General features: G+C 43.4%; 1 protein-coding gene across 3 annotated transcripts in view; it reads right to left on the reverse strand.

Moving 5' to 3' along the window:
* Positions 1–2032: 2032 nt before the first annotated feature.
* GRK4 (G protein-coupled receptor kinase 4) overlaps positions 2033–23626 on the reverse strand; it is a 1171195-nt gene continuing 1149601 nt past the window's right edge. For all 3 annotated transcript variants that reach the window (XM_069632057.1, XM_069632058.1, XM_069632056.1), the window contains one exon: positions 2033–3664. In XM_069632057.1, coding sequence (XP_069488158.1) covers positions 3611–3664 — 54 coding nt within the window. In that variant the 3' untranslated portion in view covers positions 2033–3610. The remainder of the gene's footprint in view (positions 3665–23626) is intronic.

The following is a 23626-nucleotide window of genomic DNA, read 5'->3' on the forward strand; positions in this document are numbered from 1 at the left end:
GGAAAATTCTAGGGCTGCCCAAATAGTTTCCCGCAGTCTGAAAACGTCACAAACTAGCCACCCATTTACTGAAATCTATAGTGACGTGGAAGCGACTCGATTTTTATAGAAAAATGGTACACAAAGGCGACATTCCGGCCTATGACATCCTGCGTGACAGACAGAACTTGATTGCAGACAGTGCTCAAAACTTGGAAACAAGCAATAGAGGAACTGATGCTAAGCAATGAGATAACCTTGGAAATGCTCACTAAGCGGCTGCAAGTAGCAAAGAAACTAATACAACAGAACGACAGGATTTACACCATAGCTGAAAAATCCAAATATCGTATGAACATACAATGTGATGTGGATATCAGACCGATCAATCAATTAATCTGATTCTTTTTCCAGACTGCCACATAAGAGATCAATTCTTCAGATTCCAGATGAACCAGCTACCCACGCGTGAACTCCTTGCAATAACCAGACAGATTCCCAATTCACTAGCATACTGTCGATTTTGCGAACAAGAAGGTATAATTGAGACCCTTCACCGTGTGATAATGGAATGTCCCAATTTAAGCGAAAAAAGAAACCTATTCAGAGAAATGATTGCAAACCTTGGTCCCCGCGAGATCCCAAAGAAAGATGGACTCATTTTGGCAGGAAAAGACAAAAGCTGACTATTACTATAAACCAATTTTGGGATAAGATCATTGAATCCTAGAAAATCAAGACTAATGATAGGAAATACCCTAATTCTGAATGAAGTATAAGGCAAACATAAACCAATTACCGAGGCAATTTCTGTTCACTCATGCACCTGTAGATGTATAACATGTTATTAAATGTCTAAATTTCTTTTGGGGTTTTTCACCTGTTGAAATCCTGAAAAACAAGTTGTATTCAATTATAAATGAAAAGTTTTGTAAATGAAACGAAATCATTTTAATAAAAAAATAAAAAATAAACACGAAAATATTGCATTAGGCAAAAGCAGGGTATACCTTGCTACATGAAGGAGATCAGGCTTTACCTGTGCATCTGCAACCCTGGATGCATAGGAAAGGAGCAGAGTGGTTCATCTTCCACCTGTAACATAACTAATCTGAATCCAAACTCATCGACTGTGGGTGGAAAAAGTTCCACTAATAGCAGGAATGTCGAATCATAAGAAGGTATACTGTGCATAGGGAGACAACAGAATTTTCAGCTTGTTGTCGGAATTCATGCGAACATGCATTACAAAACGTGTGCCCTTTATTTAAATAGTCAGTTAAAAAAAAAATCCAACCCATTTTCATTCTCTGATGTGTACATTAAAATTGACAAGCAACTCAGTCGCACAATTCACTTTCAATTGAAGTCATCAAAATGAGGTTTTCCCAACCATAGGACATTAAAAAGGCATGGCGTTGTTGTCAGATGGAGGAACATGGTCCAATGTCCTATTACAATACAATAATCAAATAGTTTGTTTTACCATGGACACTTAAAATGTCCAAGTATTTTTCTGATTCAATAATCTAGCATACCAAGAGGGCAGGCCTGTCAGAAGCAAAGGCCGGCCTTGTCCTCCGTCTTACCTTTTATCTTTACCACTGGCTTGTGTTTCAAGGGACTAAACTCATGCATGTGAAAACAAATAAGCTTCAGATGTAGTCTTGCCCAGCGTGTGAATTACTCAGTTTGGCAAAGACCCACAAAAACGGGCCAAGCCTGCACCTTTAGCACAACCAATCACTTGAGAAAACAGATGGTACCCAAGACAACCCCCAAATGTGCCCCATTCCTAGATACCAACTAGTTTCTGAATGAGAAGGCTGATTAAACGAGGGAGACCCATTGACCAGATGAGTTATTCGAGACAACAGTTGGTACATATAGACAGTAGTACTAACAGAACAAAGGCAGAATGAAGGTGGGCAGATCATTGTGCAACATAACATACAATTATCAGAATGCATCAGCAAACCACCCGAAGAAAAATATATACCAGTGTGACATATGAAGCCGGTGCCCTAAAATGAAGAACAACAAAGGCATGCGGTAAAGGATTACATGTTTATGTGTGAATAAGGCAATATGGACAGCATACACAATGAAGCACAGCTTGGGCGGGAAATCACAGTAAGCCCTGCCCCTTTTATAAACCGCTGCTCACAGTGTGCAGGATTCCTCCTACCTCTGAAATGTCATTTCCAACCGATGTAATGCGTACATTGGAGCGTCACCTGAAGTGAGGGGACAGTGCAACTTTGTGTCCATGCTTGGACCGAAAATGGGTGCCATTAATATTGGAAATGGAAGGCTACTAAGAATTGGCCTACCGGACCTCTGAACTGTACGAAACATATCCTCCGAAGGAAGGAAAAACAAATCACAGAAAACCCAATTGTTCAAATAATTCTTCAGTGGTCGACCTTCTCCATGGGATTGTTCCGTCCATTATGGCTGTGCGTGGGCATGCGGAATTAAGTTGGGCAACCCACCCTTTTTCCCTCCAACACTCATGCACAGATGGATTGTCTGTGCCATTTGGCACGGCGCTGCACATGCAACCTTAATCTAATATGTATATTAGGCAGTCTAGTTTAGTGCACGTCTCCTCTTTTGGCTGACTCCTAGTGCACAACTAGATTTGGCATCCAAAAGAACACTGAAGCACATCTGTTTTAGTCACTCCTCAGGTTGTAAAATGTCTTGTTTATTTTATAGTAATTACATTCTTCCTGCTAATAAATTAAATGTGGCCGACAGGTATTTCACAGATTGCTTTGGTTTTCTCAAGGCCTGATTAATTATCTGGAAAAATAAGAGTGATTAAATGGAATGTGTTTTAGGCCCTCATTACAAGTCATGTATTATGGGTTTAACGGCGCTGTCGGCGCCGTTAACCCTTAACGCCTGATTAAGAGGTCCCGGGTTTTAACGCCTGCTTTTTGCAGGCGTTAAAACCCATTCCGCAAAGTGACCTTGGTGCTAAGTACGGTGCCGCAATTTGCGGCACCGTACTTAGCACCTTTCCCCATTCCCATTATGCCCTATGGGGCAAAAATGGGAATGGGGAAGGGTGAATGGGGAAATACCGCCCCACTCACCTTGGAATGGGGCGGTAATTCCGCCATCCACCATGCTGGAGTCCGGCATGGACCATGGTGCTAATAGCAACATGGTCCATCGCCTGACTCGTAATGAGGGCCTTAGAGTTCAAACGTGACACTTGAATGTGCAGCGCAGGGGCGAATGGTGCGGATGAGCCTTTCGTTCACCGCAGATAATATTCTGGGCGTACATTCTTTTAAAATAGTTTCAGACGGTATGCCTATATATACACACGACAATCACACACATACACACACACAAACATCCACGTGCATATGTACATATTTACCTACATACATATTTATATAAACACACATTTTGAAGTGGTACTATGGCTTTTGTTCAGTACAGCTTTAGTGAAAATATACATCTGACCCCAATTCAAGTACAAATGTACAAAATCTGTAAACTTATACAGAATTGCGTTTTGCTTTTTTAACACTTTTACATTTCATAGATACAAATAAAACATTCAAAGTTAATCCATGTCCTCGCTTCATTTGCCTGCTGATCGCCAAGTGGTTTAAAGTCTGGGGGCCTCCTCCTCATCATCGCTGTAACCAGATTTGAAGCAGACCTGGGAAATGGGGAGGGAAAGGAATTTAATTATCTAAAGTGTAGCTATATCGTACTATCATTCCTGCTACATATTCCTCAAGAATGTACCCAATAGATATCACTTGTAAACAAATAAATGCTTTTTCCTATTTTGGGACTACTTTGCATCACCATTTTTTAAATACCATTGGACTATCATTTCCGTACAATTGGTAATTAAAGGTTGCCAACCCGAAAAGGACAGGTTGGAATCTGGAATGGTGATAACATTGATATAACAACCAGGCACAGACTTTGCATTCAAAGCACGGCAAGTGATATTATAATATAATTCATAAGGAAAAAAGTTCATAATACACTAATTAGAGCAATGGGGTGAATAACCAGTGAAGAGTGCTAATTAACATAAGTTAGCCAACACAGAGGTACTCAAGCGCCATGCCTGAGCCTTACAGCACTGTACAGACTTGTTTTCGCTTCTTAAAACTAAAATACTGAACATGCACGAAGAACCAAACAATCAGCACCACCAGCAGATCCATCCCACATGCCAGCCCCCTCTTCGCTGCACTTAATCTGCCTCTGAGCCTACAAAGCCTCCAAATATACAACTAGAACAAAGCACAACATCATACAGGAATGCTTCTGCAACAGCACAGTCCTAAACTCCACATGGCATTCATTCATACCCACACATACATACAGGAGACACTAGGACATTTGTTGGAGCAGCGTGGAAGTTGACCGTGGTGAAGTAACTTGCAAGTGAACCGAAAAACGTACTTTGCTGCTAGTGCAGATCAATATTGAGAATATGATACAATGTTATCATACTGTTTAGCAAACAATTATTTATTATCTATTTGTTTCATCAGGGTACTACGTTCAGACCACATCAATGCAACTTAAAAACATAGTTTAGACATGTACAACATTCAACATGACTAAATAGATAAGAACCAACATTATAAATTTCAACTTAAAGTGCAATGGACTGCTAAAGTGATACTACCCTTCGTAAACAAACTGTAAAAATTGACTGTAAATTGTACACACCTCAACTCTGAGTCAATAGCACAACACTTGCTAACAAAATAGAGAAAGAATGCTCCAATAAATTCACCCTACATGTTTCATTCCTTCATAGAAGAGTGAATCTAGGAACTTCTTCAGGGGCTATAGTTGTGTTGCTGGCACAACACCAAGAACCCATATGGCAATGTAGTTTAAGCCACTTTGTGACAATCTGCTGCGTTTGTTTGTGCGCGTCAATTTCTTATCTCCTGCACCGATCAGGGTTTCACAATCTACACCAGTAGTATACAATGATACCTTTCCTCATCAAACGAGCCTTGACAGCTTTCCACGCCCCTTTAGGGCGGGATATCCGGTCCCTATGACGTCATATCCTAGGCGTGGCCCCCTGGGGCTTCCCCCGGAAGTTCTGCCTGGGCAAAATCCTGTCCCGGAAGTGATGTAGATGTGTTTAACAGGCCCCGGGTCCTTAGCGGGGGTGTCCCACCGGATGTGACATCATGGGGGCTATCGGGAAGGTCCCCCCCAAGGGTTGGAGCCCCAAGGGGACTTCCTCCGGATGCCCCCCAAAGAACCGGAAGTGTGGAGCGGGGTTTTGAAGGGTGGGGCGTGGGGTTCAGGGTGTATATATATATATATAGCAGTGTTTTGGCTGTAGGTCCAAGCCAATCCTGAGGACCGGGTTGAAATTCTGATTAAACAGCATCAGCGCGACCGGGCAGGTGCGGTAAAGTATACATAAGATTGAAGCTTTGGGCGTTGACCAGGGGTGGCTGTGTTAAAGAGGGTCTTGAGTATAGGATGGCAGGGTGTCTAATAATAAGACAGGTAAGAATTAGAAAAATAAAAAATAAAAATAAAAATATTAAAAAATCGAAAATTCATTTGTAATTATATAAAAAATGGGAAATTATTAAATATTAATCATTTTTTTTGTATGATTAGAAAAATTAATATTTCATAATTTTCCAGCCGGTTATGCAGGGGAGAAAACATTTAAAAAAAAAATTAAAAAAATAATAATTTATGAATAATAATATTCATAATAAATGTTGGGGTGATGGGTCTGAGTCCAACAGGCTTGTGAAGCAAGACCCTATGGTTCTGCAAGGGTCCATTTGTGAATACTGGGCCATCGGTGGAGGTCTCTGTCCTTTTCAAGGCACTCAGGCTGCAAAATGACATGCACAAGGGTCTGCGCAAGCCATGTTCACCCCACACCCCTGCCAGCCGTCTATATATATAGAGAGAGCTCAAAAGAAGATGTTGGGCCCAGCCCCGTGGTGTTACAGCTGTAATTTAACAGGAACAGGCCCAGCGGACATGCTGTTGATCTCTGAAATTCCAGGGGAGGCCGGAAATGGCCTCGGTGTCCGCATGGTCTGTTCTTGCAGCCCTCAGCAGGATGGGTGGGGTGGAAGTGCTGTGGTCTGAGCCCCGAGGGGCAGCTCTGATGGATCACTTTGAATTTCCGGGGGATGTTGCCACACCCATGCAGCCCCAGGCGGTGGAGGAGCCCTTGAAATTTCCGGGAGGATGGTATCCGGCTGACCATGCATCCCCCAGCTCTCCCCTTCCCCCAACACCCTTAGATCCGGTCTCAAAGTCCTAGGGCCTTATCTTGAGTGGCAGAAGCTGGTGACCACCTGGAGTTAATTTCACAGATATCTGCAAAGCCCGCCACTTTTGAGATACCATTATAAAGAGGGGTGGCTTAACTGTTGTCAGCCCTTGTGCGACGCCTGTTAAGAATTAACCAGCTGCAGACCCAGTGTGTGTGTGAAGCCATCGTGCTCGTTACAGCTACCATGCAGGAGCAGGATCAGACAAACTATCAGGTAAGGGGTCTATAAACTCTGACATGCTGCAGCCTCCATTAGTTTTATGTAAAATGCTAACTTTTCCTAATTCACCTACAGGACCTCTTCCCAGACCTTTCACTAGGGGCTGTGCTAGATTTTAGTCCTGCCCCAGGTATATTCAATTATTGACATGCCACTGTGTTTAAAAATATATACATGTGCATAGGTACAAAATATGTTTGTTTGTTAGACTCTGGGGTAAATGCTGGGGGCCGCTATGTTTAAAACAATGGTCAGCGTGTGGTGCTTTAAAGACATATGTGTAGTTGCCCCGTATTAGTTTTTTAAAAAACAATTGCCAGTCTGGCCTGTCTTTTGAAAAAAAAATAATAATAATAATAATAATGATAATAATAATGTGGCCCTTTGTATTGTGCATGCATAGCCATGGGACCCGTGGAGGGGTGTGCGAGTTGCCCCGATTTTGCGGGTGTCTTTGTCTGTATTTGGGGCTCTGGTTCCCCTTTGCCATGATTATGCGCCCATTGGAAACTGCAGTTCTCCCTGTTTTATCTTGTTGCTGTAGTAAGGTGGCATTGGCAGGAATGCACAATCTTGCACATTCTAAATGTTTATTTTTTTTTTACAATTTAAGAGCATTTTAGTCTGTGATGAATGAATTATAATGGGTGTTTCTTTGTGCCATAACACTTAAACCCCCCAGTCTCCTCCCAATGGTCCTTAGGTGTAGTGCCTAGATACCCACTTTTTAAGAGCTATGCCTGCTTTTCATAAAGAGCCGTCATAGCTCTTGGGTGTCAAGGCGCTACGCCTAAGGACCATTTGGAGGGGAAAGATTGTTTAAGTATTACTTCTCAAAACATCATTCCCCTCCAAATGTTCCTTAAGTGTAGCGCTTTGACAGCCCCCTTTCAGGAGCTAGGCCTCCTTATGAGGTCCTGGGGGCCCAGCTCCCCTAAAGCTCTGTGGACCAGGCGCCCCTGATGCAGCCCGCACCATCGCAGGCTATTTACATTAAGATGAGCGTGGTTTGCAGTGGTCATCCGCACCATGTAGCTGCATTAGCATCTACATGGTGCGGATGACCACTGCAAGCCGCAGACATCCCAATGCTGATACACGTTTTTCGTTTTAAAAAGAAATACAGACTTGTATTTGCATTAAGATAACAGCGGTTTGCAGCTGTCATCTTAATGCAGATACAAGTCTGTATTTCTTTTTAAAACGAAAAACGTGAGGCGCCCGGTTTGCCTCTGATGTTGTGCTGCTGGGGGCTGGTGAACAAAGACCCCGCAAATCGATGCCAGAGCCCCAGGCAAGCGCTTTTCAATAGATAAGATAATCCTTATCTATTGAAACACGCTTGCCTGGGGCTCTGGCATCAGGCGGCCCTGAGGCTGTTCACTGTGCTCGTCCTGGAGGGGTGAACAGGGCCTAGCCATCCCTGTTCACCCCTCCAGGACTCATTTAAAAATCCATGGGGGTTGGGGGCCTGTGTGCCACATGTGCTCCGGTGGCCTGGGGAGCTGTGGAATTTCGCAGCTCCCCGGCCATTTGAAAAAAAAAAAGTCATTGGTTCCTGCAGGGGTTAGCAGCACAGGCTCTGCTCCCCTCTGTTTCTGGTTTACAGCAGGGGTCAAGTCCTAAAATTGTAAAGTGGGGGGGCTCATAAACAAACTGTATGGGATGTGACGCCGTCAGAAATTAGCATATTTAGGTGAATTATGCACATTTCATTAAACTGGCTTTGCATAACCACCCAAATTGCACAGGACGAATGGCATTTGCCTTTCATAAAATCAACACACTCAAAAGCAAGAGGATATTTTCTTCTGATAGTGTTTCTGAAAACGTTAAAATGTGGGCATGCTTTAAAATCCAAGGCCGAATATAAATGTTTTCCCTGGATCTTGCAGAACCAAAATGGGACATTTAACTTTTAGTTGTTTGTTATTTTTCATCAGGCTGTATAGTGCACTGGTGAAGTGTCTGGCGGCAAGCCGCCTGATGTTTGACCCACGAGGTCGACTTTAACTCATAAATTCAAAGTGGCCAGTCAATGTTTCACATTTACCCTGACTTGAGCCCTGGTTTACAGTCTCTATAAAACACCTGTGAGGAATACTGTATTCATTTTTAAAAGACATGCATGTTCTTTTAAGACAAAAATAAATAAATAAATAAATAAAGGTTTACAGAAGCGTTAAACAACCCACAGGTTACAGGCATTCATTGAAGTATACACCCTGTTCTTTATAAATCAAAGGGATGATGGCACACCTGGTTTAGGCATTTTATTTTATAACAGTCGCATATTTAATGCTCCAATTAAGCCATTAACTTTCAGAAAGCTGTTTTGAAATAACTCTGGAAGGCATTTGCACTATGTTTGATGTTATTGTTTGATAAAGCTAGCACAAGGAAACACCACAATGGGGCACTTTGGGTTTTTAAATAATATTTATTCATCAACCCCGGTCAAAGCGACTAGCCCCAACCCAGAACCATGGGTTGGCTGGGGTATGCCTGGGCCATAAGAGTGTCTCAGGCACCAACGAAAAAAGTATTCCACATTTGCAAAATCGCCATTCATTTCTTTTGTGACACGGTTTGACCCGCACACTAGGGATAAGGTTTTTTTTTATAAAATGTGTGGTATATTGTACATTTTAAAGAATGTTATGCATCAAGGCTGGGCAGAACTATTAGCCTCCCCGTCCAGGTCCCCATCGAGTTGATCCCCAAGGTTAATAAGGGCCCCAAGCAGGGGGTGTTGTGCTTCTTGTGCGTGCGGGTGTCTGTTACCCCCAAGGTTTGGGCATTTGCAGTATGGGAGACCCGAGGCTTATTTATTTATCTATTTATTTTATTTATTGCTTCCAGCAGATGGCTATGCTGCATGGGATGCCTCCTTGGAAGACGCATGTATAAATTCCGAAGCACTTATCGACCTCTTGGCAGAATACGGAATTCCTAGTATCGATACCGCTGGTGTGTACTTTTAATACAGATGTTATTAGTAACTGTTATTAATATACATAATTTAGTTTTATGGCATGAGCATAAGATGATTATAGTTATTTAATAATGGGTATTTACAATAACATATGTTGTTTCCTTATTTTCTAGTGGTGATCCATGCGGGCGCCGCTTCTGCAGATGTGCGGGAGGCATCGGCTCTTGTAGCAGGTAATTATTATAGGTGAACCCTGTAAAGCATGTATGCTTTTTTTTATAGGAGTCCTGATGCTTTCCACAAATTGAGTCTTTAGTGTAAAACATGATTATGTATTTGAAGCATAGGTCTGCCATGTGACGAATTGATGTAGAACCTGGTGGTAACTGTTTTCTTTGGTTTTTATTGCAGATACACCCAGTGTAGGACCAACGGCATTACAACCCTCCTCAGATCCCTAGACCGCTGGACCATCAACATCTGATGCCACCCCCAGGACCCATGCCAGATACCCAACACCTGCGGCGAACCCGTCATTAAAAAGGACGCACCCTGGCTGGGGTACAGAATGTAAGTATGCTTAAAGGATCACTGAGAGCTACTCTTTTTTTTTCCATAGCAGGTGTCGTTAATATTTCAGCGTGTCTTCAGAAGAACATGATCGGTCCGTTATGGGGTTTTACAGAGTGCTGCACAGGCCTCATTTTTATCAACCAGTTTCTTTTAATATTTTAAAGGGGTTTGTATACCTTGAGTTTTACCTGAACAATGTGCCGTAATGTATTACTTGGTCTTTAATATAAAACTAAAACTGTTTTTTTTCTTTTATTTTAGGGGCGTGTGCTGCTGTTGAGAAAGAAGTTATAGCGCAGCAGTCCACTGTGACCCCGACAGCTCGAACCCCTCCAGTTGCAAGTCAGCCGCCTACACCGCTGTTGTATAAAGCCGCTGTTTGTAATGATGTGTTAGATGGGGCAGTAAAGCTCCTTTTAAATGAAAAGCAGGGCTTAGCGCTTAAAAGGGGGCGGGTGTCTCAAGGGTCTGCAAACAAGTTCATTTTAAATAAAAACAGGGGCTTATCGCTTGAAAGGGGGCGGGTGTCTCAAGGGTCTGCAAACAAGTTCATTTTAAATAAAAACAGGGGCTTATCGCTTAAAAGGGGGTGGGTGTCTCAAGGGGTTGCAAACGTTGTAGTACCCATTAACCCCCAACGTATTATTGTTCCCAACAATCATATACCACAGCCTATTGAATCACTCATACCTGTAGCACATGTGAATGCTGTATCTCCCCAGGAGACACAGACAGGGGGTGCGCTTATACCGGGCCCGGGGCTCCCGGTAGTGGGCTCCGAAAACCTTTTAGACAGAGCGACGGTTAGCCCACGTCCGTGGACCCCCAGCTGTGGTGAGAGCCCACCCCCTCATTTGTACTCCCCAACGATCCCCAACCGCATAGTCTATGATAGTCCGCCACAGGGGTCTCCGGCTTGGGGTGAGATCACCCCACCTCCTGTGTACTCTCCAGCAATCCCCATCCGCATAGGCTCTGGTCATCAGCTCTTGTGGCCCCCGGGCTGTAGAGATAGAACACCCCCCCAGGCATACACACCTACGGTCCCTAACATCGAGAGATCTATTAGGACTTCTGAAGCTCTAGAAGGTGGGGGTGTTCAACCTAACACCAGGGTCGTCCTAGAGGCGACGTCGATTATAATAATTTCAGATTCCCCCATAAAAATAGGGTCTCAAAACTGCGGATATGCATCTGTCATCCGTGAAACAGGATATTCCCTGAAACCCCTTGATCTGTCCTACAGGGGGCCCAACGGTATAAACCAACAAAGACGCATACCCGTCATTTATTGTACAGATTCGAATATACAACCCTTAAATATTTCAGCGCCTGTGAATCTCAACACAGCCAACAGTTTTGTAAATATACGTGCTTCTAAAAAGGGACACGTTGTAAAAGAGTTATTTCAGGCCCCCGGTTTAAAAAAACTGCGAAAGGAAAAACACTTATCAGGCCCGCATAACAGCTCTAGATTATGATGCCAGGCCTGGCGCTTGAGACATCTGTTTGGTAAAAAACATCTAGTAGACATGCGTAAGCGCGTGTCTAAGGCCAAACAAGCCCTTTTCGCTAGGGATTCTAAAAACAGGGTGAACACCATAGCTAAAAAAAGGATGAAAAAGAACACACCACCAACTCTTAAAAACAAACTGAGCGCTACAAAAGCATATACCGCCCCGGCCTGGTTTTGCAGAACCCCCAGAGCCTTTAAGCACAGGGGTGGACCCTGGGATGGGTACATCCGAGTCCTGCTTAAATGCTGCGCCCGAAACACTGCGGCCAGTGTTGGAAAACACAAACACCCCCTCAAACCCTGTTAAAAAACAAGGTATCTCTTTAAAAGATTTACCGGCACGCCGTTTAAAATGGCTTCAAACCCTCAGGCAGCTGAAAATGTTTCTCAAACGCCTGAGAAAAGCTAAAATGATAATCATGCAGCGCGCCCTTAAAGATTTAGAGGCTCAACCCCAAAAAACACCCCCTCTGGATGAAACTGACACGGTTTTCTTGCAGAGTATGGGCACATACCAGCGAAATCTACCAAAGTTTCGAAGCATTGAACACTATGAGGTGTTCCGCTTTATAAATCTGGATAGGTTAAGATCAACCGGTCAAGGTCTCTTAGTGATCACAGAAACTACTGAAAGGCTCATCTCTCAGATTCTTGAAACGGTTGGGCCTAACAATTTTGTCCAGATACGCCTAGACAGCACTGTTTTAAACAGGCCTCTTTTCACCAGGCGATCGTTTCGGCAGACCTTTGATGTTTTGCAGTTTCTAGAAAACATTGGAAAACTGCTACAAAGTAAGGCGGAACTGGTCGTAACCGAGCCCTTGAGACTCGTGTTGGTGGTTGTCAGGGCTAGAGAGGGTGGTGTGTACAGACCCCTGAAGAAAACCCTTTACAGTATGGTGTTTTCCAAGAAGAAACGCTGGCTCTTGGATTTTAATTACGGGGACCTGAACATATGTATGGCTGCAAGCATTATAGGCCTGCTAGAGCCTAGAACCGTTACGGATGGATACATTCAGGCAAGAGCTATGGAGGTTCACAGCACATTGAGTATACCGCCTGATGTTATGGTTGGTTTTAATCTGCGTTTATTTGAGGATCACTTTGGTGTGCCTATCAAAATCCTGTATAATGAGGACAGGGTTTGGAAATACTTCCCGGCAGGTGACAATGTGAATAAGAACACTATATATATTTTACACCACAAGCAGCACTATTATGGAATCTTAAACCTTCGGAGTTTCCTAGGGGCTCGCAATTTATGCCCGCATTGTTGTCACATATACAGCAATAAAACCACTCACAGGTGCCACTTACACTGTAACATGTGTCAGAGAGACGGTTGCGTGGTGACCAGTGAATCAGGCTTTAAATGTCCCCGGTGTAAAACATTTGCCCGATCCAAAGACTGTCTTCAACAACACGTTGAAAAGGCGGCTCAAGGTACAGTCGTATGTCATCTTAAAACAGACTGCAGTTGCTGTGGCCGTTTTATAAAGGCCAATCATGAATGTAAGGGTCGGATATGTCCCCGCTGTGATGTAGAAGTGGTCTCCGTGGATGAACACAAGTGTTATATGACACACCCGAAAGAAATAGCCAAAACCGAGAATTACATAATCTTAGATATGGAGTGCATGCAGGAGACCGGCATACACATACCCAACTATATCTATGCCAGGCATCTGACTCGTGACGACAGTTGGTAATTCGCTGGAATTGACTGCGTCAGCCGCTTCATTACAACATTTCTGACAAAAAAATTCCACGGGTATAGCTTTTTGGCACACAACAGTCAGGGCTACGATGTCTTCTTCATAATACAACAACTGATTAAAGAGAGAGTCGACGTCAAGCTGATAACTCAGGGTGCAAAGTTGAAACTCCTCGCTGTGCCAGACCTTAAAATCCGCTTTATCGACAGTTTGAATTTTCTACCCATGAAATTAAGCAAACTGCCTAAGGCTTTTGGCTTCCCTGGGTCCAAAGGGTATTTCCCCCATTTCTTTAATACGGTACAGAATCAGAACTATGTGGGAGCCATCCCCCCTATGGAGTGTTATGGGTCGGAATACATGATGCCTGATGACAAGGAGGCGTTTCTTAAATGGTATACGGAGGCCCGAACACAGGTTTTTGATTTTAAGAGAGAACTAAAAACCTATTGTCGTGAAGACGTCAATATTTTGAGAACAGCCTGCAACAGTTTTCGAGACGGCATCATAGACATGACCCGACAGGTCCACACTATGGATGATCCTGAAAACCCCGAGATGAAGATACATTTTGTTACATATGTAGATCCCTTTACATTCATCACCCTGGCTAGCATATGTATGCATATATACAAGCAACTGTTTCTAAAGTCTGAAACAATAGCCCTCATACCCCCAGACATGTATCATGGACGCCAGAAACGATTTTCCACACCCTCCATCCAGTGGCTAATGTATATGTCTGAACAGATCAAGACACCTATACAACATGCCCTGCGCGGAGGAGAGAAAAAGATCGGACCCTATTTTCTAGACGGCTATGCGTCTTTAAACGGTGTGCAGATGGCCTATGAGTTTAATGGGTGTTTTTATCACGGGTGTCCACAATGTTATAAGAAAGATGACTATAACACCCTGACGGGGTGTACGTATGATCATCTTTACAGGAGAACTCTTTTAAAAAAGAATTTTCTTGAGACCAGGGGTCTGCGCGTTATTATGCTTTGGGAGCATGAGTGGACCGAAATGTTGAAAAAAGATTCTGATTTAAAGATTTTTCTCAAGCATAAGAATTTACCAGAACCCCTAGAACCGCGTGATGCTCTTTTTGGAGGTAGGACTAATGCCATCAAGCTCTACCACGAAACAGCCCCTGGTGAGAAGATACACTACTTAGACTTGACCAGCCTCTACCCCTTTATCAATCATTCAAAACCCTATCCTTTAGGACACCCACGGATCATCTATGAACATTTTGGGGATATTAAGCAGTATTTTGGACTGATCAAATGCCAGGTGTACCCCCCTAAGAAGCTTTATTTTCCGGTCCTCCCTCAGAGGATTTCTGGTAAGCTCATGTTCCCATTGTGCATGGCTTGTGCAGAGTCAAAACAGACTGAAAAATGCACACATAGCGATGAGGAACGCTCGATCACGGGTACCTGGTGTACCGTCGAGTTAGAAGTAGCCTTGCAGAAAGGGTACCGTCTGGGGAAGATTCATGAAATATGGCACTTTGAGAACATTACGGTAGAACTCTTTTGCGAGTACAGTCGTATGTTCCTGCGGAGCAAACAAGAAGCTTCAGGATACCCCGAGGGCTGCGATGACCCCGCAGCCCGCCAGAAGTACATAGATGACTATTACACACATCAGGGTATCCGTTTAAGACCAGAATTCATCGAGAATAACCCTTCCAGACGGCAGCTAGCCAAGCTGTGCTTAAATTCCTTATGGGGTAAATCTGCTCAGAGAACAAATTTACCAAACACATCTATTATAACCGACCCTGATAAGTTGACAGCCTATCTTTTTGACGCAGGTTATGACATTTCAAGCCTGCAGTTTATAGATGAGGAAACGGCATGCCTCTGTTGGAAATACGCTGAGGAGTACCCTACGTGTTCCAACAATATAAACATATTCATCACCTGTTTCACAACCGCTCATGCCCGTCTGGAACTTTATACAGTCATGGATGCTCTCCAGGAGAGGTGTCTGTACCACGACACCGACTGTTAGCGCCCCCGGCCAGGAGAATCCCCCAATGGGTGCTATCTGGGTAATCTAACAAGTGAATTAGCTCCTGGTGAGCACATTATAGAATTTGTTTCTGCAGGGCCCAAAACATATTCCTATCGCACATCCTCAGGGGCGGTCTGTATGAAAGTAAAAGGCATCACTTTGAATGTCAGCAACAGCTTGAAGATCCATTTTGACAGTTTGAAAGAGCTGGTGCGTGAGTACACTTTAGAAAACACCATCAAATCTATTGTGGTGCAGCAGCCATCCATAGTGCGGGAGAAAAAACGCTGGGAGATCAGCACCCAGACACTGCAGAAGACTTTGAGGGTGGTGTTTGATAAAAGGGTGCTCACAAACAACTACAAAACATTACCCTACGGTTACTGAAAAGGAAGCATCGTGTATGATGGACACGCGCCTTCAACACCCTTTTTCATGCGTGCTAACGGGTCCTTCCAGCTGCGGTAAAAGTTATTTTATCAAACAGCTCCTAGAAAATGCCCACACCACCATGTCGGCCCCACCTGATAATGTCATCTGGTTTTATTCGTGCTGGCAGAACTTGTATAACGAACTGGCCTCTAAAATACAGCATCTGAAGTTTGTGGAGGGGTTACCAGAGACTCTGAATGATGATCGGTTGATACCACCAAACCTTATTAACATGATTATCGTAGATCTCATGATGGAGGGCGGTCAGAGCCCCGAATTGGAAAAGGCTTTTACCCAATACTCACATCATAGGAGCCTTAGTATCTGCTACATTGTACAGAATTTATTCTACAAGGGGAAGGGCAACCGCTCGATAACTCTAAACGCCACTTATATCATTCTGTTTAAGAACCCCAGAGATAAACAACAATTCTCAGTTCTAGCACGCCAGATGTATCCGGGTAACAGCCGATTTTTCATGGAGGCCTTTGAAGACGCTACCTGTAAACCTTATGGCTACTTATTGGTGGATTTAAAGACAAACACCTTAGAGGACTACCGACTGCGCACGGGTTTTTTCCATCCGGATTTACCGGTCGTCTACATACAGAAGCCCTCTAGAAAAACCCGGTGAGGTGCAAAACAGACCTCATTAGTACCAGCGACCGTCCATCATGACGGCACGTATACGGCGGAACTACGCTCTCCTTAAAATGCTAGTAACGGCACCGCCCCAGCAACGCAGGGCCATTCTGTGCTCGGCTTCTGATGATCTAGTATCGGCTATAACCGAGATTGCCTTCAATACTGTCAGGGGGAACGTACCGCTATGCGGCCGTCAACTAGGTGTCTTAAAAAAGAAGAAGCTAATCCTCAAGAAGCTGGGTAACAAGCGGGCCTCCATAAAAGTTAAAAGAAAGCTTTTAAAACAATCCGGAGGTTTCATAGGAGCACTCCTAGGCCTTGCATTGCCTCTGACCACCAGGCTTCTAGGGGGCGGTTAATGGAGCACAGTCAGAGGATGTATCTGGTTGACAAGCGTCAGCTGGATGGTCTGAGCACCCATAACAGGGAAGAGCCTGATATTTGAAAATCAGCAACCCTCCGGATCGATTCTGAAATGCAAGATGTCCTACGTCGGCATGATTTATCAGACTACGACAAGGTTACCCTCTATTCCGCGATTCTCCAGAAATACTTAACACATTTTAGACAAGCCGCCAATGAGAACAAGCTAACATTGTACATGCCCCCTGAAGAGCCTACGAGTCTCGGCAACACAAGTCCCGGACACCCCGTTTCTGATCCCCTGGTCTCTGAAATCCTGAATACCATTAACCCCTGTTATCGTAAGAATGCGGAATTATTGTTGAACAAGATGACCGGTGAGCAGGGGCTGGTACCCTGGAACGCAAAAGGGGAGTTTGTATATAAAGGTACGCCTGTCAAAGGTTCAAATGTCCATGATTTAGTTCACAGCATTACCAACCCACAGGCCTTTGGAAGACACAAAAAGCCTAGAGGCTGGGATCTGTTCATGCAATCTGCTGCGGACTTAAACATTCCTGCCACTTTAGTGGGAAACATGGGGCATCGCGAACTGCTTGAGACATTGAAAGACACTGGTGTTAAAACCACGTCCGAGGATGTTGAGTCCCTAGATATTTCCGTAAAGAGAAGAAGAAAGAAAAATAAACCCAAACGCGAGGCCTGGTTTAGTGTGTAACTGTGTTTTCTCTTAATTTTAAGAACAGTTTTTAACCTTTGTCATATGTATATGTATATGGTTTATGTATCTGTTTTTTATAAGTATACGCACACCTGTTGATTAAACAAATGCGCTGTTTGTAATAAAATACGTGTTTATGTAAATGTCTTTATATCTATACCCGCTGCAGCCTGTATAAACAAAGGTTCTGTTTGTAATAAAAGAACATTATTATTTATACCAACCATACGTTTTGCGTCTAATTATTTCAAGCATGGCTAGTATAACATTTTGTTTTTTTGTTTAAAAAAAAATATTAAACATGACACAAGTAAGAAGGAGACGGTTGTTTAAAAGTACAAGATGTTTTTATTTAGCCCTGTACACATATCTACTGATTATTAACACACTTACATTTCTGGCAAAAACTATATACATTTACAGGTGGCGGGCGATATTTACGTTTGTTCACAAAAGCCGTCACCATCCGATCATTCTGCCTGAGATCAAGAGAGTGGGTTTGCATAACAGCCCGCAGTGCCTGTTTCTCAGACATTTTAGATACAAAGTAGCAAGCATGCTGCCCACATGTCACGGCTTCAGAATGCTGCACCTGGGCTCTATTATAATGTACTATGGGTGCTATATGTTTAACATAGTCCAGTAGATCGCCGTCATATATAGGGTGGCTTGGGAAACACCCCAGACTATCAAAAACAGTTATTGCAACAGTGTCTATAAACATAGCTATCCAATGTGTTCCTTCTTGATGCTGGGGGTCGGTGTTCACAACAAAGCTGATGGGCAGCTCCCCCGGTATACCCTGGGGAATGTTATCACACGAATACACGCCTCGAAATGTTTTCACAGCATGTTTGTCTTTTCGCAGGAAACGCATGATCTGGTAGGTATCCATTACATATCGTACAGCACCTGTCGCTGGTTGTTGGGTTCTATGACAGAGTCAAATAGGGCCATAATAATGAGATTCACAGTACTTGGTAAATGTGCAGCAAACCGGACCTCAAGTCGTAAATTACCATTCCTAATCAGATTATAATGTCCTGATGATGCATTATCGGGTCTCAAATCAAAAGCCAGCAAGGTGTAGCCATCATCATAGTCGTCACGTGGTATCACAAATCCTTTATCGCGCATGTGTTTGCCGCTGATGGAGACTAGTCCCAGATACTCCCTAATTGTATTTTTCTGTTGAAAACTAGGGCTGTAGGCTTTGGCGGGGATGACGACCCCATCCTTAAAAAGGGCGGCGTAGTTAATGTTGTAATGTTTAAAATTAAAAGGATTGCTTGCGTAATCCCCTGAAAAAGCGGTGTTATCCACAAAGCCAATAACGATTATTTTAGGTAGCTGTCCCAAGAATAAGTTATCTTGACTGGCGACACGGCTGCCCGCTGGTACACTGAAGATTTTCAAGGAGGTCCTCTCCACAGGGTATTTCACGTTAGATACTTGTAGAGCATCAGCATGCACGAGTCTGACCGTCGGTGACACGTTGACCCTTTTAATGAATAAACTCGCTGATACTATTACCAGTTTGTAGGCTTCAGCATCATCACTGTTCAAACAGAAAGCATCTTTATTTTGCGAGAGTTTAATTTTCAGATCAACACCATTCACCATCAGCTTCTCCTGGAAAAACAGATCCGAGTGTAGACGCCCTAGTAAATCAAAGTTTCTGCTACCTGTTGCATACGCTGATCTCTTTATAAAGCCCTTGTTGTTTCCATTTAGAGCATAATCCTCCATATGCCCCGCCGTGTCTTTATAAAAAAGCCCTGCAGTCAGCTGGGTGTCCAAAGTGTCATTGCTGTAGTTCAGAATGCTTTCAATATACGCTCTATAGGCATACATATTGTCGCTCTGTGTAATCATGCGATCACCTAGAGTGATGTCCACCTGGTTGAAAAGGGTGGCCACCGGATAGGCAATCGTGGCCACCTTCGCCGCTGCACAGATAGCCGTCCCATCCTCTTTTGTTATTCTGTAGGTTAGGTAGAGCAAGGTGTCATTCGAATCCCGGTACGTCTCTGTTGAGCCCGATATGTAAAACTCGATGGGGGCTAATGGAGATAGTGCTGCGAGGGGCGCAACTTCCATGAAAAAACTGTTTTCGATGCTTGTCTGTGTCGGGGGCACGACAAACAGATCTAGTTCCGATTTCACACATTCCCCCGAGGCACAGTGGATAAAGGCCATCTTTTAGAAAATGTTGATGCCGGGTCTGTTTTTATTTCGCTTCACCCGTCTGTTCTTTGACGTGCGTTTTCTCTTCTGAGCGGCTTTGGTGGTTGTTCTTCGTTTTTTATGCGGCTTCGGAGGCCCCCGCCGGCGTGAAGCTCGCCTTTTTCTTTTTGCAGGGCTTTTACCCACGTAAACCAGACCCGAGCCCTCTTGTGCTGGTTGGTTGAAACGATTTGCGATGGAGGTTGTTGCAGTAGACACCACATCCTTAGCAATGTTTGTAGCAGCTGTTTTCATATGCGGCTTGGCTAATTCAAACCCTTTGCGCAGGAAGGGCATGGCTCTCCGAAAAAGACTTCTAAAAATACTTCCTAGCCCCTCACCATACATCACAGGCGCACGTTGGAAGTAGGGCTGATTTCCATAACCGGCTTGTCTGCGGTAATAATTCCTATAAGCGTGCGGCTCCACGTAATTCTTCATGATTACCATTTTCTAATAGTCTCTCTCGCGTCTAGGGCGCAGGTGTAGTTTCACCAGGACCTTCCCGTATTTAAATGAGACCAGATCTCCCTGATCGTCCCTTATCTGGATGTTGATGGTATCAAAATGACACTTAGAAACAGGAATATAATCAGGCTTCATGTATTGTATATTAACAATGCCGTTATTTTCGTCCTTGACTTGTGCGGTCCGCATCAGGGGGGCGTATGAATCACCAACCCTTTGGTATTCTACTATATCGCTGTAGATCATGAGGCTGTAAAATACAATATCTGCATGTGTTTTTAACGTATTTTTAGTATTATTTTTTATATGCTGAAGGTTCCCCAACACCATCGAGAGTTTCCCGCTACATATAAACTCCACGGTAAGATCGGGTGATCTTACAAATACTTTACGGCATGAGTTATTTAGAAACAGGTGTATATCTGCATAGCGCTCGAGACTCGCGATTGATTTGTAGATAGTATCTAGCAGCGCCTGTATTGTGGGGTAGAAGCCGTGAGGAAAACCCACATTTATCAATTCAGCAGGTTCTCCACATCTCTTTTGTCCAGGGTGTCCCAGGTATGGGGGTACTGAAGCTCCATCAACCCCGCTTCCCACGGACCTTGTAAATTAATGGGTTTAGCCAGTTTAACAGAATAATCCGATATTTCGTTTTTGGGGAATATATCTAAAGAGGCGTTACTGGGCAAGGTGATATAAAAGCCGGTGTTTTCCATCTTCTTCTTCTTCTCAGGGATTGTCTCTGCTTTTTAGATCCTCTAGAGAGGCCGCGTTGACCCAACTGTTGAATTTCTCAGGCCATCCGTGCCATTTTACCAGGTGCTGTAACTCCTCTGTGTAGAAATTACTGCTTACAACTTCACCAGCATAATCATTCAGCTGATATATTTATACCCCCTCTTTCACAGATTCTTTTGCCACTATGAAAATTTCGTCAGTAAAGGACTGTTGGCAGCCTTTTGTAAAGACACCTTTTAACTTGGATACTCGGACGTGGTCCCCTACGCGAAAGGATGCTTTCTTGATCTTATCCGATAGCCGTCCAGCATACAGGTTTCGCCGCGCTGATAATGAGTTTTCAGAGGTTACAGCCCGGGGAGGCATTTTAATAGACCAGTGGTAGCTGTCATTATACACATCGATAAAAGTCTGTAATATATCCACATAGCGTTGTGTATTATAGGCTGTGAAATATCTCCATAGTTTAGATTTTAGGGTTCTATTAAAACGTTCAACAACCGCCGCTTTAACTTCCGTGTGGGTTATAAAATGATGCACGCTGTGGTGCTTTAGAAGATTTTGCAAGGGGCCTATTCAGAAATTCCTTACCGGCATCAGTTTGTAATTTTACAGGTACGCGACCCTTGCTGAAGATATGTTTGAAGGCCGCCGCCACTCTTGAACCAGTCTTATCCCGCAAGGCCTCTGCAAATGCATATTTTGATAAAACATCTATCACCGTCAGAATGTACCGCGCACCATCGTTCTGCTTTTCAAGGTTAGAAACATTCGCCAGGTCTGTCTGCCACTGCATACCTTCCGACGCGACAATGGTCATTCTTCTTTTAAAATGTTTTCTTGCATTTTTATGAAGGGTATACGTCTCCTGGCCGGATAGCCATGTCTTAATAGCTCCACGCGTGATAGGGTGTTTATCACGCTGTAATTTTCGATAAAGCGCATCAACACCCCCATAACTCCCAACACCAGATTTATCATAATAGCATTCATGCAATCTTGAACGTGTGTTGTTAGCCATTGATGCACTACAAAAAAAATAAGCAGACGCAGGGTTGGTGTATGGCGTTTTATTTAAATGTTTCTTTATACTGTTTGGTATACATGTACGGGGTGTCAAACAGTTACCACCCCTGATATTTTATTGGACGCATCATATAACAGGCTATACACATCAACGTGGTTACCCCGCCTGTAACTCTGTAGACACCAGACACTTGTAGCATTTAATAGTTCAGATAGTTCAGAGGCCTGTAAAACAAGACCTTTAAGGCGTAGGAAGCCACATGGTGCCTCAAAACAGTTCTAGGGCCCATGTATAAAGAACCCCAGTTGTATCGGAATACAGAACCGTATTCATCACACGCCGACATCTTGATGGTGCTACAAATTACACTTTGACACATCCGTGCATCTTGAAATCTCGGTACATCAAAACGCCACAGCCGGGGTGGGGTGTTTACCGCTATTCTCGCCTTCCGCATAGCGTATAAAAGTTTTTCCCCACACAGCCGTACAGGCATCAGATAGCTCTCCACACGTCCGGTTTTTCCTCCAGAAACGTTACCCTAGAAACAACGGTACACATATAAGGAGCAGTATTACTGTGTTTTCATCTTTTTAAAAAACAAGCTTTTGCGGAACCGGACACCTCTGCGGGTTACTCCTCAGCCTGTACAGGTTAGAAAAGTCTCTCTGTATTAAACGGGTTATATGGTTTCTTTTTTTTATTTTTTTTTTTTATTTAAAGTGCAATAGCCCCAATTTGACTTTTAACACATTTCACAGACAAAATATTACATAAAACAATAAAAACAAACCTTTACAGTTTTTAAGTACACATATCTCATAATAAAAGAATAAAAAAAATCAAGATAAAAAGACAAGATGAGAGACAATCTAACAACCAAATTCTTTACAAAAGAGAATTCAAGTTATTACTAGCTTCCATTCCTTTAAAACTCTACCCACTTCAATTGATAAAGCCATCTCATTGCCTGACGATAACCTCGCCCAGAAATCATCAGAATTTAAATGAGACTCATTATGAACAAATCTGCCAAAAGAACTAGCCCTGACACTTCAAGTCCCGGGGCACTTAGAAAGTAAATGTTTAGTGGTCTGAACTTCCATAGTTAAGCATCTATCGCAGATTGGAGCAGTACCCCCTTCTTTATCCCTTATAGCAAGTAATTCTAGGGTAGGGAGTAGATTTAAACGAAATCTCAAAAAAGCAGATCTAAACCAAAAGCTAGGGGATAAGCTGGAAGGAACGATAAACGCTTATCTAAGAGTGTGAGGGAAGCTGATCTTTTAGTTCCCCGCATCTCCTCAATCGTATGAATCCAATCAGCCAGTTTCGATTTTTTCTTCACTTTTAAAGGGTTCTGTAGGAGGGACTCAGCATCAGAATCACAACGGGACAATAATTCCAAACATGTTGATTCTAACCTACATAGAAAAACATTATTGCCATGCACCCACTCTACATCAGAATCTTCGAAAAGTGAATTCTTAGGGGGATCAAGAATTGACCTATAAAGAGTAAGCCACTTCCAGGCTAGCCATGATCTGAGTGAAGACAGACCAAACTCATATCGTAGGGAGACGATCGGAACACAATCAGGGAGTCCCAAAGTACGTTTCCAAATCTTTGATTCGATAACATCCCAGTCTATGTCAAAGGCTAGAGAATTGTAGTCCATGCCACCATGCCATATAAAATAATGGGAACTACCTTCC

This window comes from Ambystoma mexicanum, chromosome 6q (assembly GCF_040938575.1).
Source record: "Ambystoma mexicanum isolate Mex_15411 chromosome 6q, UKY_AmexF1_1, whole genome shotgun sequence".
In the NCBI taxonomy this organism is placed as follows: Eukaryota; Metazoa; Chordata; class Amphibia; order Caudata; family Ambystomatidae; genus Ambystoma; species Ambystoma mexicanum.